The 23,813-nt window shown below is 46.4% G+C and overlaps 1 protein-coding gene across 1 annotated transcript in view; it reads left to right on the top strand.

Moving 5' to 3' along the window:
• CRACD (capping protein inhibiting regulator of actin dynamics) overlaps positions 1 to 23,813 on the top strand; it is a 282,732-nt gene that overhangs the window by 245,848 nt on the left and 13,071 nt on the right. The window contains exons 6-11 of the mRNA XM_040491488.1: positions 1,371 to 1,506; positions 3,473 to 3,494; positions 9,217 to 9,381; positions 12,043 to 12,111; positions 12,837 to 12,959; positions 15,126 to 17,946. Of these exons, the coding sequence (XP_040347422.1) occupies positions 1,409 to 1,506; positions 3,473 to 3,494; positions 9,217 to 9,381; positions 12,043 to 12,111; positions 12,837 to 12,959; positions 15,126 to 17,946 (3,298 nt within the window). The 5' untranslated portion in view covers positions 1,371 to 1,408. The remainder of the gene's footprint in view (positions 1 to 1,370; positions 1,507 to 3,472; positions 3,495 to 9,216; positions 9,382 to 12,042; positions 12,112 to 12,836; positions 12,960 to 15,125; positions 17,947 to 23,813) is intronic.

Raw genomic sequence — 23,813 nt, 5'->3', positions numbered from 1 at the left:
AGCATCTCTAATCCTCCCCTATTCCAGCCCACGTGTCATTTGCATCCTGTCTTCCTCTCCCACTGGCCCACCCACACCCCATTTCACTCATGGGAGGGAAGATGCTGAGACCTTCCACTGCTTTAAGACACTTAGCTGGCTGGTGAAGGACTGTACTCAGTAGCTCTGAATTCATTTCCTCTACTACTTCTGTTTGGATGACTTTAGATAAGATGATTTACCCCCTGAGTTTCATCTGTAACAAGGGATTGGTGTTGAAATAATGAAAGCAAAGCTCTTGGCACAGTTTTTCACAAAGGTGAGGGTTGATCTTGGCTGTTATTTTTATTCTTATTCTTTATTCTTATTCTTGTTCTTGTTCTTATTCATGACAAAGATCACACAGCCAGGAGGCTTACACCCAAGTCTTCTGTTTCTAAACCTCATATGCTTTTTTACCATGCTGCCTGTAATCTGGCAAATTAGAAGATACGATTTGGTACCCAGTCTTCCCAGTTCAGTCTAGATTTGGTCAGGACCCTGCCTGCTCCATTTCTGTAATTCAGTTTAAGAGCACCAGCTGGAGGCGCCTTTCCCCCAGTGCTGGCACTTGGTCACTGATAACACCTCCAGGTGGGACCCCTTCCTGAGGAGGGAAAGGGGGAGTCTGCCCATGGGCCTGGAATCATGGAAATGTACCTGCCTTGCCTTACAGAGAGTGTGTGATTCTGCCTGGGAAGTCTGGACTTGTCAAAGTGTAACCCTTTAACTGAAAAGCATTTGTCGTTGGATACCTACCACTTATAAGCTGCTCACAGTCCATGAAGCTCATCAAAATTGCCCTAAGACACCTTTCTCATAAAGATTCTAGCCCTAGAGATTATACGTGCAGTCCCTACGAGCAGTTCTAATCTTTGTCAAGTCTTAGTTTTAGATGTATGTATCTTTCTAACAGTGTGATTGTAATCCAAAAAAAGGAATCTCTTGCCTCTAACTTCTAGATCTGCACGTTACTTAAAAAGTGCTGGTTGATAGGACTTACTGGGGGAAAACTGACAGTGACAGCTCACCAGGACATAGGCTCCTCCAGTTAAAATTCCTGCAGTGCCTTATGTCCTGGGTCCTCTGCAAGTAGATAGCTGTCTTTGAGTTCTCTCACTGAGTGGCTCTAAAATATTGTGTTGGACACATGCTCCCTTATTTCTGTGAGACCCTTTCGCCTACCCAAGCTACTTGGCTGACCCTTAGCAGAACAGGACACAATGCTGGAAGTGCTTTCTGAATAAGACATGTTGTGGGTGGAGTCCTCTAAATGAGGAGGAACAGGAAATTGAATTGCCAAAAGAAATATTATCATCCTAATAAAACGAAGCACATGGTTTGCATTCCAGGTCCTTCAACTATTCTATGGGAACCCGGGCCTTTTCCCATGACAGTATTTTTATCCCTGATGGGGGAGCAGAAAGTGAGCAGACAGTTCAAGCAATGTCACAGGACAACATCCTGGGCAAAGTCAAAACTCTTCAGGTAAGACAGCTTGAGATTGGAAAGTCAGAGCCATAGGAGGGGCCCCAGCTATGGTGGGAAGTGGGAGAATCCCCAGAGTGGCCTTGAATAATGGATCGGGAGATCCAGAGGAGCTTCTGGTGAGAATTTTTGCTTTCTCAGACCTGATTCTGTTCTCAGGAAACCTTCCATCCACCTGTGAGATTGTCACCATTGTACCCACCTGCATAACATCCCCTCTCCTTTTCTCTCAAGCTGTTCCTTCACTTTTAAGTTCATATCATGAGGACAGGTACCCAAGATCAGCTGTAGGACATGGAGGGAGGGGAGAGTTGGAAAAGCAACCATTAAATATTGGCCATAATCCTGAGCACAGGGTTGACTGTGAGCTGAGGGCATGCACAGCAGGTATGCATCCTTGGACAGTGAATGGTGAGACTCTGTTATTTGCTCTATCTGTAAATCTGGCTCCCCCTGAGCTACTGTATCTTAGAAGAATGCCAGGAAGCTCTTAAACCTCCCTCCTGTTCACACTGCAGAGCCCAGCAACTTTTTCTACACAAAATGGACTCAGGTGGCAACTCCTTAATAATGAAAAAATAATAAAATAATTTTTCACTAAATGTGATTGAGATCATGAGAAATCCAGAAAAAGCAAGGGGAGCAAAGACACCCGGGATCTGACCATGCAGGTTTGCCTGATAGCTTGGTAGCATTCACTCCCCCGACAGATGCGCCTAAGCAAGCACTTCTTTGAGATGGGAAGGCCTGGAGGTGATCCAGATTATGAACGGGGGACTCCGGGTTTGCTGGTTTCCATCTGTCTGTAAGTCTACAATAACAAATGTATAAATGAATGAAAGAGAAAAAAAAAAAAAGGAACAGCTGATTTGAAGAGCTGCCGATACAATGAAGCATTATACTCAAAGGAAATTTTCTATTTTCTTGAAATGTTTTTGTTTCTACTGAACATTAGCTATGCATTTTGTGACCTGTGTTTGGTTACATATCCACACACACTCAGCTGAGTATAGCATATGGCAGACGGGGAAATAGTCCACACCCTAGAACCACACCCAGACTTGCCTAGATCTTTATACCTACTGCCAACCACTGCCCAAGGCCATCATCTTGCCCTCAGAGCTAACCTAGGCGCTTCCTTCAGATTCTAGCCTTTCCTAACCAGTTTCCGTCTTTAGTTCTTGCTGGCTATGCTGCTGCATATTTTATAGCCTGAGAAGAAAAAGGAAGCTGTCACTTCGCACAGGTTGGAGAAGAGAAAGGGATAGTAATTGCCAAAGAAAACCTTGATGCTACCCCCCCTCACCTTTCCTTCTTGAAGTCTTTTGATTCCTGGAATATTATTCTTAAGAAGTTCTGAACCCCTGGCTCATAATATCCCCTTTCCAAGAGGAGTGACTTACAGCGTTCAGTCCATGAAACAGGTGTACTTTATAAGGGCTTGCGAGTTCTTTAAAAATTTGATAATAGTGTGTTGTGTTAAATGATGTCTGTTCTAACATCACACCACATGCCATTGCCACTCCAGGAATGGATCTGGAGTTATAAAATGTATGCAATTCTGCACTACTGAAACTCAATAAAAAAATGTGTGAGTGCCTCTTATTACTATTAACACTGTAAGGCACAAGTTTAAATAATTGGATCTCACAATTAAAATGTAAAACAACCAACTTCCCTGAAGCAACAGTTCTTTTCACAACAGGAAGAAAACTGTGAGTAAAGCAGAATAACTAATCGGAGTGATCTCCTTTGGACAATATCTGCTCATATGAGGTCTGCCTAATTTTGCTTCTGCTGTATAGATTCACAGTTTGCCCTACAGCTCAATTGTTATATATATTTTTAAAAGACGCTTTGCTCTTTGAGGAGGGAAATGGGGGGCCATTATCATAGAAAATGTGATTTTTGGAGTAACATAAGATTTAATTGTATCACCCCCAAAAGACTGTGCTTTATTTTTCAGTCGACTAAGCAGTATGTTCCTGGTAAGTCATAGAAATAGTAGTTGACTTTATTAACTTGCATGAATGCTTTGCATTTTTCCATGACAACGTTATGCTGGTATTGATGCTTAGTCAGCAGCATAAAAGACCTCCCCCTCTTAGACTCCAGCATGGAATGAGGGTGTTTAGTTATGTCAGAGGCATGTATGTTTTTTATGTCTGAAATTGTCTTTGTGTATGTATGTATGTTTATGAAAAACAGAAAAAAGTTACGGATAACACCTATTTGACAGTAGATGTCCTGGCAAGCTGATTAGCCACCATTATTAAGACATTCTTTTAAAATGATATTTCTCTTGGAATGCCATTTAGAAAAACAAAAAACAAAAATTTTTCTCTGGCCTAGGGAACTTCCTGGCCCTTGGAAACCCACAGAACCGTGCCTACACTGACTGTGTTTGGAAAGGTTGCCCTCTAGTGTCCACATGTGGTCATCCCAGCTAGGGTGCTGTTGCTCCGGTGTTGCTCTTGGCAGTTTGTATCTCTCTGTTGAGTACAGCAGGACTGAATGCAGCATAAATCAGCCTGCACTTTTCTGAATAAATCTATTCTGAATGAATCTATCACCTGCCAAAATTTCTGTGACAAATGATTGAACCTTTAATAGAAAAATTACTTTTTTTTTTAGTATAAAAATAGTACATGTTTCTAGGGAGAACAAATTCTAATATACAGGACAGTTATAGGGACAAAAACAACAATGGTGCCCTTTTTGAAGATCCTACACATAATTGTCAGTTGTCCCATGGCTAGTGGGTGAAAAAAAAAAAAGCCTGTGCTAAGCCTCCACCACCACCTGGCTGTGTGGCCTGCAGTGAAGTCATTTAACCTCTCTGACCCTCATTTTCCCCATCTGAAAAATAAGGAGATGACTATGCTGGATGATCTGGCTCCTCCAGTTCTTAAAATCTGCCATCTATGCGAAATCACTGCTTACCTGCTATAGCATGGAGTGGTTTGGTAAGCTTCACACTTCGTTGCATTTGGACTGCAATGACCTTGTTCTTTACAGCTGCCCAGAGCATGGATCAGGGAGGTGCCTGTTTATTTCAGATCAGACCAGGCTATGAAGTGTAACAACCAATGATAAAACTTAGGCAGGAACATCATAGTCTAAGCCTGCAGGTGATTTTTAGAATTATACCACACCTTTGTCAGAAAATGCCAATAATTCTGTTAAGCCACAGACCATTTATTTAGCTCAGGAGGGAAAGCCTCCATTTTAAGTAGCTGCTGTCTCCTGCTAAGCTGGATTTCACTTAAAAAATGCCCAAGTAGGGGCGCCTGGGTGGCGCAGTCGGTTAAGCGTCCGACTTCAGCCAGGTCACGATCTCGCGGTCCGTGAGTTCGAGCCCCGCGTCGGGCTCTGGGCTGATGGCTCAGAGCCTGGAGCCTGTTTCCGATTCTGTGTCTCCCTCTCTCTCTGCCCCTCCCCCGTTCATGCTCTGTCTCTCTCTGTCCCAAAAATAAATAAACGTTGAAAAAAAATTTAAAAAAAAAATGCCCAAGTGTCATATGTTTGAGGATTTTGACACCTTATGCAGCTGTCAAGGACACAAAGAATAAATACCCGGTCTTAGCCACTTCTGCGTAGAGCAGATGTCTTTTGCCTCTTTTTAAAAATTCATTTTAACTATGGGTGTATCTGTAGTTCACTCAAGGAGACAGCAACTTAATTCTTCCTCTGCTTTATTCTCACAGACACGGTCTGAGGATAGCTGTGAAAAATCTGGGGGAATCTAAATACTGGCAGTGTGAGAGCTGCAGAATATGATGTGCTTGGAATTTCCACACCATAGGAAAAAGCCTCATAAATATGGATGTGCATTCCTATAACATCATTCTTTGGCATTCCATATTACAACAAAATGGCTCAATTTGAAGGAATAAAATATAGTCTCTTTCAGCTCACATTCCAGTCCTAACAGTAACCCCATTCACAGCCACAAGCAGCATGGATGTTAGGATAGGCACAGTGTTCTCTTCTCTCTGGTTGTAATTGTAGTGTATATAAAGAGCCCGTGGGTGTTATAAAAAGGTGGAGGGAGTGGTAGTAGTTTATAAGGGCAACTTCCATCTGCACAGTCTGGTTTTCAGTGACTGCTTCTATCAAAGTTCCTCTCATGACAATGTCTGAATAGTGGGCAGAGTTAAAGTCACAAAAAAGTCACAGTGATCCTTATAGTCCAGTCACATGACACTTGAGATTGCCAAATAGGTTTTAGCAGTCACCTTTTAATTGTCAATAAATCACACAGTGTCTCGACACCTGTCTCCTTTGAGTCCCCTGAAGGAAGCATTTGGAGCAGGAACTGCAGGGAAGGGAAACACGCAGGTGCAGGAGTCTTGGCCTTGAGAACCTGAGGATCGAGCTCCATGGCCTCGGACCCGAAGTCCTACCCTGGTCTTGTCCTATGGTCTCATCCCTGACAGCTACAGGGGTGTCTGTGAAACAGTCCTTTGTCTGGGCAGAGAGGCTACAGCCCCGTCCCTAAATGTAGCCAGCATTTCTTTGATGACTTGGGTCCTCCCCTTCTCCATCCCCCTAAGCTCCCAGCTACCAGTCTGAATTTATTTTTTCTAGGAGGATTTTAAATCAGCGGCTTCACAGAAATGCACATTGTTATTCTCAAAGGCAACAGCATTGTGTTTCTTTTGCCAGGATGAACATATCTGTGACATAAATCATCCCTTTCATACACACACACATTCTCATTGCCTCCCTCCCTCTTTTCTTCCCTCCCTTCCTCCCCACTCTCAGCTCTTGTGTCTGCAGCCAGGCCCACACCCCTCTCCTGATGCGATTCCTCTGTGCCTGCACCTTCCTCTTGCCTCTTGTATTTCATTCTCTACTTCATTTCTCAACATCATTCCCTCCATTTCCCAGCTTTGTCCTCTGTACCCTATTTCTCCTGTTCTCTTTCCATCTATTTCATTTTTCCATTTCCTCTTAGCTTTTCCACTGGTTACCACAATAGCCATCCCATCTTTGGAATTTATTTCCATCAAGACTGCAGTTACATTTTGTCATATGTTTGTTTGTCTCATAAGCGTCAGGGTGGACCAACATCAGTATTTTTTAAAGTGCCCTTTTGAAGAAAAATATCAGCATATTCTTTTTTGGTGATGGTGGCAAAAAAATCCTAACTAACTGGCATTAGACTGTTATGCCAGGTTTTCCTTGGGAGCTCATTAAACAATTATTCTTTCTATTATAACCGGAAGAAATACCCTCATCTTAGTCGTTCAGGAGCATTGAGAGATGGCAGACCCTGACAACAGGAAGTCTCAGTCTAAGGGGATTTAGAACACTTTCTAGCTCCTGGCCAGCACTCCTAGAGAAGGGATAACTGGTAAACCAAAGGCTGGGCTGGGAATCCCAGAGGGAACTCCTGCTGAAGCTTTCACTAGGACGCAGGAACCATATCACCAGGTCCCTATCCCTCACCCACAGATGAGCAGAGTAAGCTGGGCCTGTGACTTTGTTACTCCGTGTCCTCTTGTCTAACTTCATCGGCTGCTCTAACCGTGCCTGCTTATTGATCTGCTTAGAGAGTAGATACTAACTGCTGCTTCCTGCTAAACTTGTTTTGAGAAGACACCCTTTTTTAGCCTTCTCCTCCCCAAAACCCTATTAGGCTGCTCAGCTGTTCTTCAGTGGCTGAACTCGGGCTTTTGGTGTGTGCTCCTTCTCTGTGGTGCCCGGGGATCCAGGCTCAGGCTGAAATACCGGCAGATCAAATACAAGTCCTCTGTCTTTCTGTGCTCCTGACTTGGCATGCCGGGGTGCCCTGGGGGTGTGGGGAGGGGAGTCTGGGGCTCACTTCTTCCATGTCTCTGCAACCTCACCGTCCACCATGCAAGGCTGAGGGGGAGCTGGGCACGAGTGGGTGGATTTGGTACCCTTGAGTTCAGAGGGGAAACAGGCATTTCCCTCATGGGATTCCCCTGCCAGGGAACTTCAGCAAGGTATTAAGAATGCTGCATCATCTCTCTATTTCTGCCCCTATAAGAAAGAAGTGTTGATGTCAAATTTGTGAGAACCTGTGGAGTGCAATGCAAATAACACTGAATATGGTTTTAGGAGACCTGGATTCAAATCCCTTTGGGGCCACTCATTCTTTCCATAAGCTTGGGCCAGTCACCTCTCCCCACTGGATCTCTGACATTTTTTGTAAAATGAGGGGTCTGGACTATGTGATTGCTATTGCTCTTGGCAGCTCTATGGGATTAAATATTAGCCAAATTAAAGATAAATATCAAATAATGCATTTTTTCCTTTCTTTCTTTCTTTCTTTCTTTCTTTCTTTCTTTCTTTCTTTCTTTCTTTCTTTCTTTCGTCCTTTTTTTCCTTTTTGAGGCATGACAGGACTATGAAGCCCAAGTACCTAAGATGTAGAGCAGTAGCTCTCATCCAGAGGCAATTTTACCCACCCCCAGGGGACTTTGGCAACTTCAGGATACATTTTTGGATGTCTTGACAGGGAAGGGATTGCTACTGGCATCTAGTGTCCCAGAGGCCAACGTGCTGCTAAACATTTTACAGTGCACAGGATGAGCTCCCCACACAAAAAAATCATCTGGCCTACAATGTCAGTAACGCTGAGGTTCAGAAACCTGCTATAGATCAAGGCAAGAGTTTCTATAGTATATTAAATCTAGTAGTCTCTCAGGTGGCCACGGCATGCCCTTTCTTCTTCTGGAATGTCATTCATTGTTTTCTGCTGCAGCCCATTAAATATTTTGCCCTTTCTTAAACTATTATACATTTTTTTCTTCAGGGAATATATTTCTTTTCTAATCTGGCTTTTCTTTAATTCTAAATACTATTTGTTGTCCTCATTTCTATCACCTGTTCCCCCCCGACCCCCTGCCCCAAACACACACACACACACACACACACACACACACACACACACACACACACACTTCTAGCTACCTGCCACCAGTAACAAATCCTTCCTTGGCCCTTTTCCTTCTGGCTACTTCTCTGTTCTTTCCCCACTGGGCACTTTCTGCCCTGTCGTTCACAGAGCATAGCTGCAGCAAGGCAAAAAGAAGTCCTAGTGGCAGGACAGACTGTTCCTGTGACTCCCATGACTTTGGCATTGATCATGGAAAGACTTGCCAGCATTGGGGCCTTCTTCACCCTGGTGCCCACTGTGACCAGAACATGATGTTCAAGTGAAGGCCTGATGAGGAAGGTGGCTGAAGCATAAATATTCAACAGGAATGTGTCCAAGAGAGGCTGGAGGGTTCCCTCATTACACTGACCACAAGAGTCTTGATTTTCCCCACTGGTTCCTGCATTTCATGTAACTATATTCTATACAATTTTTATACTCTTAAGAGACTTTTTTAAAGAAATTTATAGGTTAATCAAAAAATTTTTGTCATAACATATATCCCAACTTTTGGTTCAGAAATATGGCCTCTCTACCCCTGGATAATGTTGATATCTCCAAGAAAGAGGTGGCTGGATGAAAAAGCTCATGGCTTGAAGGTGGGAAAGGAAAAGAAAAGAAACTGGAAAACAAATTCACTTATTACAGGACTGCATCATGGCTTACTGGCATGGTATTTAGTCTAGAAACGTTGTGCACAGAATATGCCTCAATGCCTACTAGATATGCTGGGGCCTCTGGTTGCGGTTATTGTGAACTGCTTCACTGCTTCAGAACGTCTTTCTTTTGTTTTTCTCCAGCGACAGTTGAGCAAAAGCATCAAGTTTGGGCAGCCACCACCCAATGCCATTCCCATGAAGAAGGCAGACAGTGGTGAGGCTACCTTAGAAGAGGATCTATTCCTGACCAGTCCCATGGAAATTGTGACTCAGGAGGACATCATCCTGTCAGACACGGAGAACAAAGTAAGGCTCCTCCTGGGAATGACTTCTTGCTAATACGTGTGGGGAGGACGTCAATCAGTGAACAGGGGCGTCCGATAACTCTTGGGTCTGCAGTGGAAGGAAGGAGTATGCAAGAGAAGCTTTCCTGATGAGTCGCCCAGGGCTGGAGGGCACTTCCAGGTCAGGTGCCATGATCTGCAGTGAGGGCCACTTGGAGGAGGGAGAGGAAGAGAAGACATGCCCTTTGCATGCGCTCTTCACAGTGTCTTCCACTTGTTCTTCAAGACTCAGGTTGGCCCACCTCTTCTGGGAAGCCTTACCCGGCCTTACCCCCAGGCTGTGCTGTCTCCTGTGTGTCTTTGCTGTGTGTCCTTAGTGCCTCTCACACATTCATACTCATCTGTGTCTGTCCACATAATTGTTTTCTCTCCATCTCTAAATGTTGAGTTCCTTGAGGACAAACTGGATCTTACACATCTCTGTCTCCCTAGGATATAGCTAGTGTTTACTTAGTAGCACTGAATAATTACTTGTCAAATTGGACTAATTTAAAGGAAAACAAGAAAGAAATAGGTTCTTAACAAGACAGGACATATCAAACTGGCCATTGAAGTTTACTTAATGAGGAAAGAAAGTCATATTGGTCCAGCATTGTCTTATCTAAATTTGGTCTTTTGACACTTGGAAAGAGACACCATGAACATATCCTGGAATGAGAGTCCTTCCAGCAGCAGAAGGGACCCCCCTCAGGCCTCTGGTGGGGAAGGAGGAAATGCCCCACCAGTAGCTGGAGCAGGGAGCTCTCTGCTGAGTCTTCCAGTCTTGGCAGAAAGCATTCTTTGTGCTCTGCCTACCAAGGTGCCTGGACTTACCCTGGATGTTTTTAAAATGGACGTGGCCCCAGAGGTCATGCTTGTTATCAGCTAATATGTCATAGAGCAGTAAGAAGGAGAAGTGATTAACAGAGCAAAGTGAAGAAGGATAGAACAGGCTGGTCCCCCGCTGTTGCCCACCTCTGCCTGGTCCTCATGACTCCTGGTTCCCACACAAGCAGGTGTCAGGTGGTGTGCTGGGTAAAGTGGAGACCGCGAGATCCAAAACCACTCTCTCCAATCTCTCAGTGCGAGCGGCAGCAATGGCTGTCAGCCTTAATGCAGGGATTGCCCAAGGACTGAGGCAAATGTCCTCACTATTACTGATAGTCTAATACATGCAACAGACCATGGCCTGAGGGAGGAGGAGGACCATTCGTTCGGCAAGTGCTACCCCAGCTATAGATTAGGGGTGCCTCTGCATGGTTTGCATTTTTTTTAAATTTTTTATTTTAGAGAGAGAGAGAGACAAAGTATGAGCAGAGACAGAGGGAGACACAGAATCCAAAGCAGGCTCCAGGCTCTGAGCTGTCCTCACAGAGGCCAACATGGGGCTCAAACTCACAAACTGTGAGATCATGACCTGAGCCAAAATCAGTCACTTAACCGACTGAGCCACCCAGGTGCCCCTGCATAGTCACATTTTAATGAGAGTCAGATGGCAAGTCAACAGATATGTATAAAGATAATAACTTATTTAGTAAATGTTATAAGTATAATAACTTTGGATCAAGAAAAATGCTTCACAGGAAGTAAAACAGAGTGGTGGAAAAGTGAGTAACGTGGAGGGGGAGAGGTCACTCTTTAGGTAAGGAGGTCAGAGCAGCCATGACAGACCTGGCTATGGGAGCTGTGTTCTAGATGGAGGGAAGAGCAAGTCCAGAGGCCCAGGATAGGACTGAGGGTGTCCCACGAGAAAGCAGGTCAGTGTTGTTGGCTGGACCGTGATGGGGGGCAAAGGGAAGATAGAGCGAGGTAGGGAGGCCAGAATGTACAGAGCACGGGAAAGGGATAATTCTACTCTGAGAGTACTAGAAACCTCTGAGTATTTTAAGCAGGACAGTGACATAATCTGATTTTTGTTTTCCAAAGATGCTTCTAAGTGTGGTGCAGAAAATGGGCTGAGGCAGGACAAGCTATTATTGCTCTGGAAGGGACGATGAAGCTGTGTAAATATTGGCCACACAAAGTGGAAGGTATATTGGGCCATCAGAAAGGTGCAGGTGATGTAGTGTGGGCATTCCCAGGGCAGGCGAGGTGACTGGGCTGGGGATCTTCAGCCTTTTTCTTCTTCTGTCCTGAGGGGTTTTTTGTCTTGTTTTTTTCGTTTTTGCCTCTGGTCATCCACCTTCTCAGCCCAGTCTTTTGTGCACAGAATTGGTAGGGCCTTTGTTTTTTCTCACAGGGAAGAGGTCTGGCATAGAGGTGAGAGGTCCGGCAGACAAAGGGGGTGGAAGGCAGTGAGCATAGCCCACCGCTCTGAGGTCGGAGGCCAGGTGTGTGACACAGCCCCGCTTCCCAGGTCGGGTGGCTAGAGGGCGGCACCTGGACTCTCTCAGCCGTGGGGAAGCACATCAGGGACTGAGGTTAGACACTGCTCACATGGAAATGTGTTGAACTCAGGAAAGGAGGAAAGCACACATTCTGTGCCTCAGGAGTCCTTGTCTGGACATTAGCAAAGTCCCCACTGTGACTTCTGCTGGCTCTGTAAAGCCAGCTGCGGCCTTTTCCAGGCACAGCCCGCATCTGGTTATCTGCCCAGAACTTCCTGTTCTGGCGTTTGACTTGAGTGCTCTCTTTTTGGTTCCAGCCCAGTGATACGCCAAGTTCTCTGAGTCCTCCGAATCTGCCTGGAGCCAGAAGTGAGATGGAAGAGAAGGTAATATGAATTGAAGTTACATATTTAGCTTCTTTACTTGAACTTCCATTTCCATTCTCTCCCCCGCTTTTTTTTTTTCGATCCGCTGTCTCATTTTTTCCATTCATAAATGCCGCCTTCATCTATTACTTTAAATTCCTTCAAAACATAACCAGTGGTAGATGTAGAGTGTCTGTTTCCATGGCAGTGCACCTGCTGGAACTGAACCCTGTTCTGAAAAAATAGCCACCTCCCAGCACGTACATATTTGAACACTTACACGTTGGTCATTTTCCTAAATGTACCAGGTACTTCAAGACACTGTTAAGCCATTGAAAAAGACATTCCAGAACACCTGAAGGTACCCAAGTCTGTAAGGAAAAAAGTCTCCTTCTATTTGGAAATGCAAAATAAGGGGCACCTGGGTAGCTCAGTCGGTTGAGTATCTTAATGCAGATTTCAGCTCAGGTCAGGATCCAGGTCAGGGTCCTGGGCTCAGCCCTGCGCCCTGTTTCATGCTGAGCATGGAGACTGCTTGAGATTCTCTCTCCCTCCCTCTCCACCCCCTCTCCCCCCTCCCCCCCCTGTCCCCTACTTGCATTTTCTCTCTCTCTCTCTCTGAAATTAAAAAAGGAAAAAATGCTTAGACATGCAAAAGCAAAAAGACCTTAGCATTTTTCTACTTGTATGTATTTTTGTTTTTTAACTTTTCTGTGTTCTGTTGAAACCTGGGACTCTGCCTGCAGGAGTCCAGGGAACCCTGTGGAGACCGTGTGCACCCCTCCAGTAGAGGCCAGTCCACTCCTGTGAGCACTCTTCACTTGCATAGGGACTCAAGGGTCCTTCCAGGGACTGGTACAGTGAGCAGAGTATGTCCCTGAGTCTTCTGAAGGGGATGGCTCAAGACAGTGCCACCACCCAGACAATGAAGAAGCCCTGCTGAAATGAGTAGAAATGAAACCTTGCATTTAAGTCTCAGCTTCAAGTGCTTATCTGTGTCTTCAATCTACCACATTTGGCTCTAACTCCTTTTATTCACGCATCTAGTAGGGGATGGAAATAAATGTTTGATTTGTCTCTTCTCAACCACAGTTCAGAATTTGATACCTATTATAAAGATAACCATAAATAAGTGAAAGCCAGGAGCCCAAAGGCTGGAATTATTTTTCCTTACTACTGTGCTCCTTATCCTAAGTTATTATTTACTGAGCATCCATTTTGCTCTTGAGCTGGCTTGGTCATATCTTTTGTGCATAAATATGGAAGGTAATTGCAAAAAGCAAAGCTGCCAGCTAAACCCCACTGGCTCTGCACTTACAACATGAATGCCAACACATAAACCCTGGCCTCTGTTCATGCCTCTGTGCCTGAGCTGCTGGCACCAGACCCGCAGATGGGGCCGTGAGCGCCCTCTGCTGCACGTTGGCGTGGTATGGCTGTGAGCCCTCACCTTGCTGCTTGCCTTTAAAAGCTCAATAGTTACAGGTGTGTGGCCCCTGGGTTGAGGCTGATCTGCGGGTGTACAGTTTGTCTGAGGTGGTGGCTCCTAAGTGCGTGCCATCTGCATTACAGCGCTGCAGTCGTGCCGTGAGGACCTTCCCTTTCCCCCAGGGGGGCACAGTTCTGCCCATCCTTTTTTTGCCAGTCAACTCTGTGTTCTGTGGCTTTGGAATGATTGTGCTAAAACATTTTTGCAGGTAGCAATTTCATGCCCTAGGCATAGATGTTATACTTTCTTGTTCCTTCATTCCTCCAAAAAATATTTACTGAGCACTTGCTAAATGAGATTTGCTGCTTGGGCAGAAAGGGAACTGAAAAGATGAAAAAGACATTTTCCCTACTTCAGAGGGTCTCAGGTAGAGGCTGAGGGACGTTTGCAAGTGTCTTATAGAGTCCTTAGTATAGAGATGAGCTAGTCCAGGGCTCAGCAAACCATGCTTTATTTTAGGCTTTGTGGCCATAAGGTCCAACCTAGATACCCTCCTTTGTTCTGTTCTTCCTTTGTAGCACAAAAGCACTAAAGACCATGGACAAGGGGTGTGGCTGTGTGCTGACAAAACTTTATTTACCAAAACAGGCTGTGGGCAGGATTGGGCCTCCTGGCTATGTTTTGTCAACCCCCCTCATCTTATCTGACCCCCCCCCATATTATTCAGAGTAGGAAAATCAGTCCCTGAAAGGTTAAATGACTGTTTTGAGTTAATGCAAAAATCATTGGCAGAACAAATAGTCAACGTCCTGTTTTTTGATGACAAAAGCAGTGCTCATCTCTCTGTCCCAGTGCCTCTGTTCACAGCAGCCCCTGGGCCAGTCCAGGCCTGGCAAGGTGCAGGCCCCAGCAAGTGCTGCCATTCCAGGACCCCCCCCCCCCCCCCCGCCGTGGGCGGGGGGGGGGGGGGGGGGGGGTCGCGGGGGGGGGGGGGGGGGGGGGGAGGGGGCGGGGGGTTGGTGGTGGTGTGAGGGACCCGTAGAAGCAACTAAGTGTCTCCCATCAGGGACCTGGTGTGTTGCAATGAACAGGGGGAAGCAGGCCCATCTACTGGCTCTTTCTAACTTGGTGCCTGCCTGGGGCAGATGAGCCTCAGAGTTGAGGGGCTGCCTTTTGAGGGGCTCTAGACACCTTGCATTTGCTTTGCCAGCTCTCCTACCGTGGCTCTGCCAAAGGTTCTTCAGTTTGACTGGTGTGGACTTTGAAGTCACAAATTTCAGGGGACGTCGATGAAGTGCAGCTCTCATTTTTTCTCATCTTTCTAATGCTGGGCTATTGGTTTTTCTCTTTTTATTCATTTGTATTAAGCAAAAGGCATTTGAGAATGACCAATAAAAGGGCCGTGGAGTAAACATGAAGGTGATATGTTTTCCTCCACTCTCACAATTTACTCTTGCTGTGCTGGCCTGGGTGTACCTATCTCTATACTTAGGAACAACTGCACTTTCTCTTGAGATTAAGAGGGTCACCGACATTGTGAATAGGGTGGGTAATGGTTGCCTGTGCAAAAGGAAAAGGCTAATTATTTTGTCCTTACCAATGTTAGGATCGACTGCATGAACAAGGTAGCCTTCCGGGTCAGCTGTCCCTGGACCAGAACGGACACCCTGGAGAGGGCAAACCAATTTGGCATGAGGAGGAGCCAGAGCTGCTGGACTCTGAAGAAGAGAAGAGATGCCAAGAAGAATACTGGCTAGAACTTGAGGCCAAGTGCAAACGGCAAAAGGCTGAAGCAGCCGAGAGGAGACGTCTGGAAGAGCAGAGACTCCAGGCCCTGGAGAGGAGGCTTTGGGAAGAGAACAGAAGGCAAGAGCTCTTGGAGGAGGTAGGCGAGGACGAGGAGGGAGACGAGGCAGAACTACAGCTGGAGGCAGAAAAGAGGCAGCACCAAGAGGAGAGGCAGAGACTGGAAGGGCAAGGTGTCCAAGGCCAAGAGCGGAGAGAACAAGAGGAAGGAAGGCACCTGGAGGCCCAAGAGCAGCCGCCACGCACACAGCAGGAAGAGCAGGCGGTGTGGAGCGGGCAGGAGGCCGACAAGCAGCAGGAAGAACAAGAGGAAAGGGAGTTGAAGGAGCTGGAGGAACAGAAGCAGTTGGAGGCTGAAGAGCAGCAACAAAGGGAGGAGGAGGAGCAGCAGCGGCAAAGGGAGGAGGAGCTGCGGCTGCAGGAGGAACAGCAGAGTCTGGAGGAGGAGCAGAGGCGGCTGGAGGAGCAGCAGCAGCGGGGGCGGGAAGAGGAGGAGCACCGAGAAAGAGAGGAGAAGAGGCAGCAGGAGGAGGAGCAGCGGCAACGAGAGGACAAGCTTCACCTGCAGGAGGAGCGGCGATGGGAGGAAGAGGCAGCAGCAGAGAGAAGGGCAGAACAGGGAAAGCGGGAGGAAGTGGAGGCGCAGAGGCAGCAGGAAGTGGAAGGTCGAGAAGCAGCGAGTGTGCAAGAGGAGAGGTGGCAGCCACTGGACGTGGAAAGGAGCTCAAGGAGCCCAGTTCAGGTGGACTTTGCAGGGAAATCAGGCAAACGAGAGCACCTGCAACCCGAGAAGCAAAGAGAACACTCTGAGGAGTCAAGGATTTGCGAGAAGCAGAGCCAGGAGGCTGAGCCATGCGGAGAGCAGCAGGCACAAGGCGGGGATTTTCCCGGGCATAGTCGTCGTGCACGTCAGGAAAAGAGACAAGAAGCTAACACGCAGCCTCCCCGGAAACAAGAGGCGAAGGTAGAAGAGATGCTGGCTGCCGGGGAAAAGAAGGAAGCTGCCGCTCCAGAAAAAGACAGGAAGGTGGAGGAACTTCGGTGGCAGGAAGTGGATGAGAGGCAGACCACGCCCAGGCCCTATACTTTCCAGGTGTCATCCGGAGGGAAGCAGATTCTCTTCCCCAAAGTCAATCTGAGCCCAGTGATGCCCCTGAAGGACGCCGGACTTGCCTCTGCCCCCCAGGAGCCGAAGACCCCCAGAGCCAGCCCAGCCTCCCATGCCTTGCCCTCCTCCCTGAGTGTCCCCCACACAGCCATTCTGGTCACGGGAGCACAGCTCTGCGGCCCGGCCGTCAACCTGAGCCAGATCAAGGACACAGCATGCAAGTCTCTCCTGGGCTTGTCAGAAGAAAAGAAGCACGTGGATGTCCCTGTCCTGGAGAACCCACCCCGAGCATCTGTCGACCCCCGGTCAGGGAGCGGGAAGGCCAGGCCCCCCCAGGAGTCTCCGAGCAGTGTGGCTGCACTAGCCGAATGGGCTTCCATTCGGTCCAGAATTCTGAAGAACACAGAGAGTGAGCAGCGCGTTGATAGAGACCAGTCTCGACCAGGTGAAGAGCACACTCCCAGGGGCCGATGTGATTCCCGCGGGAACCTCCGGAGGATCCCCCCAGTAAATGCAAAATTCTCTATTATGCCTGCTTGGCAGAAATTCTCAGATGGTGGCACCGAGACCTCCAAACCTAACACAGAAGCAGAGAGCATTAGAAAAAGACCTGTGCTGGGACCCAATGATGGGTCAGCTCCCCAGCCCCTGGCTACTTATGAGCACCCAAAGGGTACAGAGAAACTGGAGCCAGCAGACAGCACAGAGGGATGCAAATTTGCCAAAGACCTCCCATCTTTCCTTGTTCCAAGCCCTCCTTACCCTCTACAGAAAGCAGTGGCCCATGCAGAGCCCATGATCATTTTGGACAGTGAGACCATCAGTGGTATAGGAAAGGCAGACCCCGCAACGCCTGGTCAAGAGGAAAAAGCCTCACCGTTTGGGATAAAATTGAGAAGGACCAACTACTCCTTGCGCTTCCACTGTGACCAACAGACAGAACAAAAGAAGAAGAAAAGGCACAGCAGCACCGGGGACAGTGCTGATGGTGGGCCACCTGTACCAGGAAGTACAAAAGGAGAGAAAGAGACAGAGGGTGTGGCCCTCAAGCATGGCCTGTCCCTAACCCCTGAGAGGAAGCAAGCCCTGTCCACCTGGAAGGACTCTGCTGAAAGAGTACACTCTTCTCCTGCAGCCCAGCTGGGGCCTCAGCCAGTTGCAGAGCACGACAAGGTGGCAAACAAAATGCCATTGGTGCAGAAGCCAGCCCTGGCTCCCAAACCTGCCGGTCAGACTCCCCCCTCCTCCCCACTCTCCAAACTGAGCAGGCCCTACCTGGTAGAGCTGCTGGCCCGCCGGGCAGGGAAGCCAGACCCGGAGCCTGGCGAGCCATGCAAGGAGGGTCAGGAGAGCAGGGACCTCTGGCTGCGGTCACCGCCACCCCCAGAGAAAAGGAAGGCACACAAGAGGGATGAGGAGGAAGTTGTAGAAACAGAGAGGAAACTTGGTTCCTCGGCCCTGTCTGCTGCTCGGCCAGAAAAGCCTTCCCAAACCCCTGAGGCCGGGAGGAAAGGTAGGTATGGGTAGGTGCCCCCTGCCTCTGTCCAGCTTGTCTGTGTCCTGGCAGAAGCCACAACTGCCCGGAGCTGGAAGCAGGGCTAGTGTGGGAGCACGTCCCTTCGCTGTCATAAGTCGTATTGAGGCCCTTTTCTTTTTCTGCTCCTTTAGAATTTTGGAAATGCTGACTGTGCTACCTGCCTGCAGCTCATACTGTTAATGGTACTTACAGAAGTAATAAGTTCCAGGTGCTGACACTTAGACTAACACACTTTCAGTTGACAACGGACATTGAAATACAGTCCTAATTAACAAAGAAGCCCTTAATCCTTATGAAGGAGCCTCACAGTGATGATAAGACTGGGGTTTTCTAGACTAGTCTGTGTTCTAGCTCTGGGCAGTAAAGGCACTAAGGTGGGAGGTTAGGGGACTTTCAGCAGCAGCATCGGCCTTGGGAGCTTCTGTGTGAATGATTGACTTTGGCTCAGTTTTATGCAAAATGCTGTGCAAATGCGTCCCTGCCCCCACCAGCTTACCACTGTGAAGCCTTTTAAAAAGAAATCTTAGAGCTGCCCTCACTCAAGGCTGCCCCTCATGTTTCTTCAGACTATCGGTTTGGGACAGTTCAGTGATCACTTGGATTGGCTTTGGGGTCCCTGAGAACCTTCATCTAATTCTTTTTCTTTTCTGTTTTGTTGAAGTAAAGTTTGGGTCATATTCCAGGAAGTTACTTGCATGTATCAGAGAAACTCTCCCCTGAGGTTTATTAGGAAATGCTGCAAGCCTTCTCTTGTGTTTAATTGTTTAGATTTAGGGTGATTTTTGCGGAGAAAAGATCTGTTTCCTGAGCAATAGTGGTTTGGTTACTTGCCTTATGGAAGACCTTATTGTCCTTTTTAACCACGCCTTAGACCAGCATGTAGATCACGCTTCCGGACCATTTCTCCCTAGTGATTTCTGTTTGTCCTGCTGAGGAGCCCATTTTCATCATTCTTTGTGTTTTTGTTTTGTTTTGCTTTAACCTTTTTGCTGGGCTGTGGGGGAATGCCATTGTGCACCCTGCAAGCCTGTGTATAACTGTCCTGGGGGGCTCAGTCCATTCAGTGTGTCCAAATCTTCATTTTGGCTCAGGTCACGATCTCTATGAGATGGATCCCGGCATCTTGCTCTGCACTGATGGCATGGAGCCCACTTGGGATTCATTCTCTCCCTCTCTCTGCCCCTCTCCCACTTGTGTGCTCGCTGTCTCTCTCAAAATGAATAAACATAAAAAAAAAACAGAACAAACAAAAACTGTGCTGGGACCCCTGGGTGGCTCAGTTGGTTAAGCATCTGACTCTTTTTTACGGTTCAGGTTGTGATCTCACGGTTTGTGAGTTTAAGCCCCTCTTTGGGCTCTGCACTGACAGCACAGAGCCTACTTGGGATTTTCTCTCTCTCCTCCTCTGCCCCTCCCTCTCTTTCTCTCTCTCAAAATAAATTCAAAAAAAATTTTTAATTGCAGTTTAGTGCAGTGAATGAAAATGGATAGTTCAGTATAATGAATTGTCATCTTTCAAATAAGTTGGTTTAGGAATAACTATGCAGCAACTTGGAAAACATGCAATTGCATTGGGCTCTGCACTGACAGCATGGAACCTGCTTGGGATTCTCTGTCTCCCTTTCTCTCTCTCTCCCCCTTCCCCACTTGCTATCTCTCTCAGAAAAATTAATTAATTAATTTAAGCTGACCCTTAGTTCTCTAAAGCTTTGTGGGACTCATGTTTGCAATCCCCATTGACTTTCAGAGCTAGGTGTCTGGGGGCCCGTCCCTCTGGTGAAAGTCTTAAAAGTTGGGGCCCCAGGTGTGGAATCCAAACCTTTTGTTCCTCAAGGAGAAGCTGACAGTTGTGAGTTCCCTCGGAGTTATGGATTGCTGTACAGGGGATGGGTTTATGGTGAAATTGTGTCTCACCCTCTCCAACCTCCTTCTGTGTGAGTTTTTCTCATTCACCCATTGCATAGTTGTTCAGCTGGTTTTTGGATTTTTTTTTAAAGGGAATTGTTCCATATATAGCTGCATATTGAGTGTGTCCATGGGAGGGGAGGGGTGCAGGACCCTCCTATGTCACCATCCTGAATTGGAACCCCCATTTTCAGTTTTGACATTAGCCTTTGTGTCAGTAGCTTTTATGATCATCCAAGTCCCTCTCACTGTCTGGAGGACTCTCTCACTCTCCTTATCTTCTCCCGGAAGAAATAGCTCTCTGCTGTGCTTCTTTCTCTTAGGGAAGCCCTTTTGATCATTATAATTTTCTATCCAAAACTGGCAGTGCCCCTGTTTTCTCCCCCGGTATCCAGATTCTGGGCTGTCAGGCTCTGCTAATTGAATTTTTCTTTACTTGGTAGAAAAGCAGCATGAAAGCAAAGACCACATGCCCATGGGTGCTGTCTAAAGACCACTGGGGTCTTCCTGCTCACTTTAGGCCACGCAGGCCAAACATGTTTGACTGAACACCCCATCAGAATAAAAATATTAAGCCTGGATCTCCAATTTTATTTGTTAATTGTGACCCTGTAGTGCTGTTATTAGCTAAAACACCTGGAGCATCATATACATTTAAGGTAAAGGTCACTGAAACAACAGTGGACATAACTCCGCTGTGGTAATCCTCCTGTGTCCTCCTGTGTTTGCCCTCTAGCACTTCTATTGCAGATGTCATCTCATTCCAAAATTCCCACCTCCTTGTGGCGGGTGGAACAGATATTAAGTGGCCCTTTCTCCCAGAACTGACCTTTGGGAGGGGTGGTTAAAACCCTATAAGGGCAGGATGCACTGGTTCATGTCCCCAGATGCTGAAGGAGGGAATTGGAGTGGGCTGTGGTTCCCCTTGTCCGCTGGGTTTAGAATGTGAGAGAATAGGTTTAAACAGATATTTTACCTTGGCTTCTTCCACCTCAACTCTGATTTTTCTATGACCCTGTGGTAGCTGTTTGGCCACTTTGTGGGCCTGCCCCAAGTAAGTGATCTAGAACTTTTACTTCAGGATGTGGGAATCGGTGCCATTATTTGTTGAAGACCTTTGGGCATCCTGGGCTGAAATTCAGACAGGAGCCACATTTTAACATCCTAAAACATTTTCTGTTTATTGATCCCCAGCTACAGTCCAGACCTGTTAGTCCCTTTACATATATTGTGTTACAGCCTTTCTAAAGTCTGGTCATAACTCCAGGATGTGCTATTCAAACCACAGTTCTCAGGAAATAAAAATCTGGCTAACGATTTATCTTTTCAAATAAAAAAAAAGTAGGCAATTCTACTTTAAAGGTATTTTGACCCTTGTGATAAAACGCTGGTCAGAATTGTTGGCAGGAAACTGGCCAGTTGTTTTAATGACCTTTCCAGGCAAGTTCAGGTAGAATGTTTAGTGTAGGATTCCCTTTTACATAATAGCTTTAAATTTTTTTTAATGTTTATTTATTTTTGAGAGAGAGAGAGCACGAGCAAGCAGGGGAGTGGCAGAGAGAGAGGGAGACACAGAATCTGAAGCAGGATCCAGGCTCTGAGCTGTCAGCACAGAGCCTGACGTGGGGCTTGAACTCACGAACTGTGAGATCATGACCTGAGCCAAAGTTATATGCTTAACCAACTGATACATAATAGCCCCTACATAATAACTTTAAATGGAAATCATTTGGATCTTGGCAGTTTGGTTTCAGACATTTTCCAAACAGGTGTTACACTGCCCTGGAGTAGAACAAAACTTAAATTATTTCCTGTGTGTAAAGCCTCTCAGTTAAGCAGAATGCTTGAAGTGGTGAATAGAGTCAACCCTTGAACATCATGAGGGTCAGGGGTGCTACCTTCCTGTGTAGTCAAAATCCCTTTTGACCCCCCCAGAACTTAACTAGTAATAGCCTAGTGGAAGCTTTCCTGATAATATAGTCGAGTAACTCATATTTTGTATGTTATATATGCTTAATACTGTATTCTTACAATAAAGTAAGCTAGAGAAAGGAAAATCTTATTAAGAAGACCATAAGGAAGAGAAAATACATTTACAGTACTGTACTGTATTTGTAAAAACAAAACAAAACAAAAACCGCGTAGGGGAGCCTGGGTGGCTCAGTGGGTTGAGTGACCAATTCTTGATTTCAGCTCAAGTTGTAATTCTGGGATCACATGGGATTGAGTCCCACGTTGGGCTCCTCATTGGACATGGAGCATGCTTAAGTTTCTCTTTCTCCCTCTGCCCGTCTCACCCACTTGCATGCGCGCGTGCGCGCGCTCTCTCTCTCTCTCTCTCTCTCAAAAAAAAAAAAAACAAAAACAAAAAAAACCCCGTGTGTAAGTTGACTTGGCCAATTCAAACCCATGTTGTTCAAGGGTCTAGTGTATTTGTATTTTTTGTTTTTGTTTTGTTAACTAACAATTAACTAAAAATACCTTTCAGGGTTTTTTTTAATACTTCTGAAATGTGTCACTTTTCTTTACTGTGTTAAATCATAGCTGAAACTTTATTTGATGACTAGGGAGAGCATAATGACCAAGACTCGTTGTAAATAGGAATTCTCTTTGTAGAGTATTATAGGTCTAAAGGTATAGAAAAGCAGAATCTGCCTCCTTTTTGTGCTTGAATTCTTAATTTGATTTTACTTTGGTTCTTTCTCCTCAATAAAAAGTCAAATCAATGAGAGCCCTGGTTGGTAAGGTTCTGGATCATCAATGTGTAAACTTGTAGTGAATTTCCAAAGAACAGGTCTATAGTGAGCCCTTTTCATTTGAGGTAATAAAGGACTCATTGCTGGAATGGTTATCTATAAAAGGGCTTAATTTTTACGTGAGGAAAAGAAGGGGATGATTCTCATAGACATAAATAGTAAGTACAGTTCACTTTTGTAGAGTGGTTTCTATCTGCCAACTGTCTGGTTACTATGATACCCAGAATCTCTTAATCTTCACAGCAGTCTGATGAGGCATGTGCCATTGTCATCTCCACTTTATGGATTAGAAGACCTTAGAGAAGTTAAGTAGCTTTTGTAAGGTCACACAAGGTCAAGCCCAGGGCTGCTCAGTTTAAGAGTCCAGTTGCTCAACCTCTGATTCCAGCCACCTGTGAAGTGTGTTTACCCCATTGCATAGGCAAGACAGTCAACCACAGGAAAAGCTCAGACTGGAAGTCAGGAGTCCTAGGCTCAAACTTCAGCCTGTGCACTAACCGCTGGGTGACCTGGGGCACCGCACTGGATTGCTGTGGCCCCTCATACTCACTCTGTCAAAAGAGAGCATTGGACCAAAATCATAGTTTCCTACTGCATTCCTCAGAGCCCCACTGCCCTCAGCAGTCTCATGGGATAGATCGAGCAGCACCCTTTTTACCTCTTTCATACACTGGGTAGGATGTTTGGGAAGGGGTTAAATAAAGCAGTAAATAAGAATAATAAATCAAATAGCAGCCTGGGTCCCCTGTAGGCTTGAGATTTTCTGACACTGAAGATTGTATTTCTAGTCCCATTTTGAGGGAAGGAAAAGACTTCTATTTTTCTGTTGATAAGAAATATTACCTCTCCACCCAGAGAAGTCCCTCGGGCATCAGTGCAGAGTTTGTGTTAGGAAAGGACAGTTGAATATTTCATGTCACTAGTTCTAAGGGGTGAAGGATCAAGGTAAGTGAGCAGTTTCACTGTAAACCTCCCTTTGCCTTTACCAGTTTTTTTTTTTAATATTTATTTTTTGGGAGACTGCAAGCAGGGTAGGGGTAGGGAGAGGGGGACAGAGGATCTGAAGCAGGCTATGTGCTGACAGACTGACAGCAGTGAGCCCAATGTGGGGCTTGAACTCATGAACCACGAGATCATGACCTGAGCCGAAGTTGGATGCTCAACCGACTGAGCCACCCAGGT

Source organism: Herpailurus yagouaroundi, unplaced genomic scaffold (assembly GCF_014898765.1).
Source record: "Herpailurus yagouaroundi ecotype Mexico unplaced genomic scaffold, PumYag 28, whole genome shotgun sequence".
Taxonomy (NCBI): domain Eukaryota; kingdom Metazoa; phylum Chordata; class Mammalia; order Carnivora; family Felidae; genus Herpailurus; species Herpailurus yagouaroundi.
The sequence above is the reverse complement of the archived record's forward strand: the minus strand, read 5'-3'. Positions and strand labels throughout refer to the sequence as shown.